This window comes from Lynx canadensis, chromosome A1 (genome assembly GCF_007474595.2).
Source record: "Lynx canadensis isolate LIC74 chromosome A1, mLynCan4.pri.v2, whole genome shotgun sequence".
NCBI lineage: Eukaryota > Metazoa > Chordata > Mammalia > Carnivora > Felidae > Lynx > Lynx canadensis.
In genome coordinates this window covers 218,571,332-218,577,331 of record NC_044303.2, presented here as the reverse complement: position 1 = coordinate 218,577,331, position 6,000 = coordinate 218,571,332, and the positions used below count along the sequence as shown (strand labels likewise).

At 37.2% G+C, this 6,000-nt stretch overlaps 1 protein-coding gene across 1 annotated transcript; it reads left to right on the top strand.

Moving 5' to 3' along the window:
• Positions 1-2,750: 2,750 nt before the first annotated feature.
• On the top strand, positions 2,751-4,931 carry LOC115525102 (heterogeneous nuclear ribonucleoprotein H-like). Its single transcript, XM_030332073.1, has one exon. It carries the CDS (start codon positions 2,809-2,811, stop codon positions 4,156-4,158), a length of 1,350 nt encoding a protein of 449 aa, XP_030187933.1. The 5' UTR covers positions 2,751-2,808; the 3' UTR covers positions 4,159-4,931.
• The last annotated feature ends 1,069 nt before the right edge of the window (positions 4,932-6,000 follow it).

Below are 6,000 nucleotides of genomic sequence, written 5' to 3'. Positions count from 1 at the left end.
GATCTCGCGGTCCGTGAGTTCGAGCCCCGCGTCGGGCTCTGGGCTGATGGCTCGGAGCCTGGAGCCTGTTTCCGATTCTGTGTCTCCCTCTCTCTCTGCCCCTCCCCCGTTCATGCTCTGTCTCTCTCTGTCCCAAAAATAAATAAACGTTGAAAAAAAAATTAAAAAAAAAAAAAAAGAAATAGATCTTGTATATGTAAAGAGGAAGCATATTTGGCCAAAGAATACAGAACTTGAGAAGTCTGCTCATTTTGTTCTTATATAAAGAACAAATGTGTAGTTTTTTCTCCATTTAATGTCTGATTCTGGTACTGGTAAAACTGTGCGATAATTGTGTTCAACTGTGTGTGATACAGGCTCAAACAAAGTACCCTCTTTATAAAAATTCTGAATATAATCTTAAAACCTTTCTACCTGAAGAGGCAGAGGAAGCCTCATTCACATAGAATTATTGATTTCCCTCCTGTCCAATTTGTTTAATGATATAAAGGATTTTATCAATATCTTTCAGTTATAAAAATAAAGTTTTCTTTTAAAGTTTTATTTTAAATTCCTAAAGCCAAAGAATTTACATTAAATTTATCATATACCTGAACTTAATTGCTATAGTTTGAAAAAAAAAATTATTAAAAAGCAAACAAATGCTAACTCATTCCACTTATAAATATCTATTGTACATGATATTGTTTAGTGTACATGGTTGATTTCTGTGCTGATTCACAAAATTTGATTAAAGTTGTCAGGATAAAATGCCAACTGAAAAAGGTGGTGTAGTTGTTATAATGTGAAGGTTTTTTTTTTTAAGTGCACATAATTATTTTTTAATGAAGATCTAATTATATCTTATAATTATCTCAGATCATCCCTTCCTTTCAAATTAGAAACCCTAAATCATACTCACAGTGCCACATTTAAGTGAAAGATTAACTTAGAGATTTGTAAACCCTTTTTAGAACTTATATACTTAATATTTTCAGTTTTATTTACATTTCTAATACTCCCCTGAAAAGAAATGGACTTTTATTAGCAAACGCCTGCTTCCTACTAATTACAGGCTCATTCCTATCATTTCAAATTTTTCTTTTTGTCCAGAAGATGCTGCTGCTGCTGCGTAGATGCTCATACGATGTTAGCGACTGACTGTTCTGTGTCTCACTGTCACATCCATCCTTGACTAACAAAGAGATTGATGTGTTTTTTTTTTTCTTCTTACTGATTTTGTTCTTCTTTCCACCCTGTGATTACTGCCATCTTAGAAAGCAAGGCTTATAAAATGTAAAGGGGATTCTAAGAAATCTATTTATGTTATCTGATCCAAGAAGGAAGCAAAAGTGAAGATTGGATTAAGATGGGATCAGGCACTAAAGATTTAGGATATGAAGGGTAAAGGCGATAAGTGATGTGAATTTGCAAACAGTACCATACCTGAAGAAATCATTTTAACTGAAAAGCTAGTGCAATAGAATACATTGTAATAAATCAGAATGGTCTGTGCGAAGGAAGGAAGGAAGGAAGGAAGGAAGGAAGGGATTTAATTAGGAATAAATGAAATCAAATAAATAATTTTCCTATTTTTGCATATTTATGTTAAGGTATAAAACCTAAACAATGTATCTTTTTCCCCCAAACCCCACACCGTATTAAGAAGATACTGTATGATACTGCTCATATATATGCTTTATTCTTTGTCTTCTGATTACAGAATTAATTAACGTTAAAAAAACTGAAGAGGAATTCTAAAATAGTATAGCTCTACTCTTGCTCTGTGAAGATGAGAGGATCCTCAAAGTAGTACCGTTGTTTCACCTCCTGACCTCCTTGTTTGCAAAACTGCTAAACAAATCATAATGTCTCTAGGTGTCCTCTGCGGATACATATACACATGTGCATATGCGCACACACTCACATACACACGCAGACACACACGCACACACCAGTTATTTCAGTAGACATCTTTGATTAGTTGTTATATACATTGCATTTGAGGGAAAATTTATATGTATTTATATGTGTTAATGGGGTATTTTAAAAATGTGCAAGTATGGATTATGTGTACTAAAGTTACTAACCTAATGTGTGTGTGTGTGTGTGTGTGTGTGTGTGTACACACAAATATTTAGAGATTCGGATATGGCAGAGAATTAATAAACAGTATGAAGCTTCTTTCTGACATACAAAAAATAATGGCATCTATAAGCTTACTCTGGAAAATAATCATTCCTTTCAAGCACACAAGGAATGAAAGTTGCCCATGTTCTCTTCCACCAAAAGAAGTCTCAGGAAATGCTAAAGAATAAAAACATGCATGTCTCTTTTTTAGCCATACTACAAAAACCAAATATCTTAATAACAGTAGATAGCTAAAATAATATAATTTGGAAACAAAACATACTTCAGAAATGTGTGCATATAAACCAATAAATCATTAAGAAAATTGTGATATATTTAGAACTTAACAAAGAAAAACTTATAAAAATATTTGGGATAAGCATGGAGGTATTTATCGCCTATTAGAGTGTCCTTACAACATTGAACAACAACCAAAAAAATTATGAGGCATACAAAAAGACAACAAAAAACATTCAGGAGAACTAAGTTCAGACATATCATGATATAGATTGGACAGAGTACTTAAAATAACTATAAATAATATGAGAAAGGCTCTAATGAAAAGGTAGATGACAGTAAAGAACAGATAGATAATTTCAGCAGTGAAATGGAAATCTTAAAAAGGAATCACGATTTCTTCTCAGCCACACCGAAGTCGTGTGTTCAGTCTGTTTGGACGCCAGGACCCACTAAGAGACAATGATGTTGGGCACCGAAGGCGGAGAGGGATTCGTGGTGAAGGTCCGGGGCTTGCCTTGGTCTTGCTCAGCAGACGAAGTGCAGCGTTTTTTTTCTGACTGCAAAATTCAAAATGGGGCTCAAGGTATTCGTTTCATCTACACCAGAGAAGGCAGACCGAGTGGCGAGGCTTTTGTTGAACTTGAATCAGAAGATGAAGTCAAATTGGCCCTGAAAAAAGACAGAGAAACTATGGGACACAGATATGTTGAAGTATTCAAGTCAAACAACGTTGAAATGGATTGGGTGTTGAAGCATACTGGTCCAAATAGTCCTGACACGGCCAATGATTGCTTTGTACGGCTTAGAGGACTCCCCTTTGGATGTAGCAAGGAAGAAATTGTTCAGTTCTTCTCAGGGTTGGTAATCGTGCCAAATGGGATAACATTGCCGGTGGACTTCCAGGGGAGGAGTACGGGGGAGGCCTTCGTGCAGTTTGCTTCACAGGAAATAGCTGAAAAGGCTCTAAAGAAACACAAGGAAAGAATAGGGCACAGGTATATCGAAATCTTTAAGAGCAGTCGAGCTGAAGTTAGAACTCACTATGATCCACCACGAAAGCTTATGGCCATGCAGCGGCCAGGTCCCTATGACAGACCTGGAGCTGGCAGAGGGTATAACAGCATTGGCAGGGGAGCTGGCTTTGAACGGATGAGACGTGGTGCTTATGGAGGAGGTTATGGAGGCTATGATGATTATAATGGATATAATGATGGCTATGGATTTGGGTCAGATAGATTTGGAAGAGACCTCAATTATTGTTTTTCAGGAATGTCTGATCACAGATATGGGGATGGTGGCTCTACTTTCCAGAGCACAACAGGACATTGTGTACACATGCGGGGATTACCTTACAGAGCTACTGAGAACGACATTTATAATTTCTTTTCACCGCTGAACCCTGTGAGAGTACACATTGAAATTGGTCCTGATGGCAGAGTAACCGGTGAAGCAGACGTCGAGTTTGCAACTCACGAAGATGCTGTGGCAGCTATGTCAAAAGACAAAGCAAATATGCAACACAGATATGTAGAACTCTTCTTGAATTCTACAGCAGGAGCAAGCGGTGGTGCTTACGAACACAGATATGTAGAACTCTTCTTGAATTCTACAGCAGGAGCAAGCGGTGGTGCTTATGGTAGCCAAATGATGGGAGGCATGGGCTTGTCAAACCAGTCCAGTTATGGTGGCCCAGCCAGTCAGCAGCTGAGTGGTGGTTATGGAGGCGGCTATGGCGGCCAGAGCAGCATGAGTGGATATGACCAAGTTTTACAGGAAAACTCCAGTGATTTTCAATCAAACATTGCATAGGCAGCCAAGGAGCAGTGAACAGCAGCTACTACAGTAGTGGAAGCCGTGCATCTATGGGAGTGAACGGAATGGAAGGGATGTCTAGCATGTCCAGTATGAGTGGTGGATGGGGAATGTAATTGATCCTGATCACAGACTCTTGGTCAACATTTTTTAAAGAAAAAAATTTAACAGTTTTGCAATACAAGCTTGTGATTTATGCTTACTCTAAGTGGAAATCAGGATTGTTTTAAAGACTTAAGGTTCAGTATTTTTGAACACAAACTTTCATCTAGGATGTAACAACCGAGTAAACTATAACTGTTAAACAATTTTCAGCTTTTCTCTAGTTATATAGTAGGATGTACTTAAGCAGTAAGTGTATTTAGGTTAAAGCAGTTGAATTATGTTAAATGTTGCTCTTATACCACATTACATTGAACACTGTTTGGATGCATGTTGAAAGACATGCCTTTTTTTTGTAAAACTCAATATAGGAGCTGTGTCTACAATTAAAAGTGAAAACATTTGGCATGTTTGTTAATTCTAGTTTCATTTAATAACCTCTAAGGCACGTAAGTTTAAGTTTTTTGTTTTTTTTGTTTTTTTTGTTTTTTTAAGTTAATGGGGGAAATTTGAGACGCAATACCAATACTTTAGGATTTTGGTCTTGGTGTTTGTATGAAATTCTGAGGCCTTGATTTAAATCTTTCATTGTATTGTGATTTCCTTTTAGGTGTATTGCGCTAAGTGAAACTTGTCAAATAAATCTTCCTTTTAAAAAAAAAAAAAAAGGAATCACATGGAAATGATAGATTCAAGCCCGTGCGTGGAGATGAAGAACGCCATTAATGAGCTCATCCGTAGACTTAGCACAGCTGAGGAAAGAATCGGTCATCTTGAATATAGGGTGAATAAATTACACAAAAAGAAGTGCAAAAAGAAAAAAGAGTAATCAACAAAACCGAACCAAACATCCAAGATCGGCGGCCCAGTGTCAGGTGCTGGAATATACGTATAATTGGAATCCCTGAAGCAGAAATGTTTGCAGAAATAATGGTTGATGTGATTCCAAAAATAATATGACAGACAGAAAATCATTGTTCTAAGAAGGTCGGGTAGCACAAACTAGATCAACACCAGAAGCACGTGCTTGCTCACACATGCATGTGTGCACACAGCACTCACCCACACACCTAGGCATCTTATAGTCAGACTGCTGAAGAGCAAAGACTAAAAGAAAACCTCGAACATGTCCTGAAGAAAAGGCATGTCAAGAAACAATGGTAAAATATACAGCACACTAATCATCAAACACAATGCAAACAAAAAGGCAAGAGTGAAAGTGTAGTAAAAGAAAAGTTTTTCAACCCCAAATTCAATACCAGCAAAAATCCTCTTCCAAATCACAAGAAATAAAAAAGACTTACTAAGGCAAACCAAACCCAAAGGAATTCATGGTTAACGAACTCCTTTACGGAAAATGTTAAAGGAATTTCTTCAAGAAGACAAAATCTGGGGGCGTCAGTGTGGCTCAGTTGGTTAAGCAAGCAATTCTTGATTTCGGCTCAGGTCACGATCTCACGGTTCCTGAGCTTGAGCCCCACGTCAGGCTCTGTGCTTTCAGCGTGGGATTCTCTCTCATCTCATGCTTGGGATTCGTTCTCTCATTTCTCCCTGTCTCTTCCCCTCAACTGGCACATTCTCTCTCTCTCTCTCTCAAAATAAATGGATATTAAAAAAAGACAAAATATTATATAGTCAGAAACTTGGATCTACACAGAGAAATGAAGAGAATCACCTTTGAAATAAATGACAGTTTACTCATTAAAGCAAAAATGGTAATATATATGTACAATACAC

What these genes read in the sequence shown, in the direction of transcription:
- LOC115525102 (XM_030332073.1), top strand. Translation starts at nt 2,809, where the DNA reads ATGATGTTGGGCACCGAAGGCGGAGAGGGATTCGTGGTGAAGGTCCGG.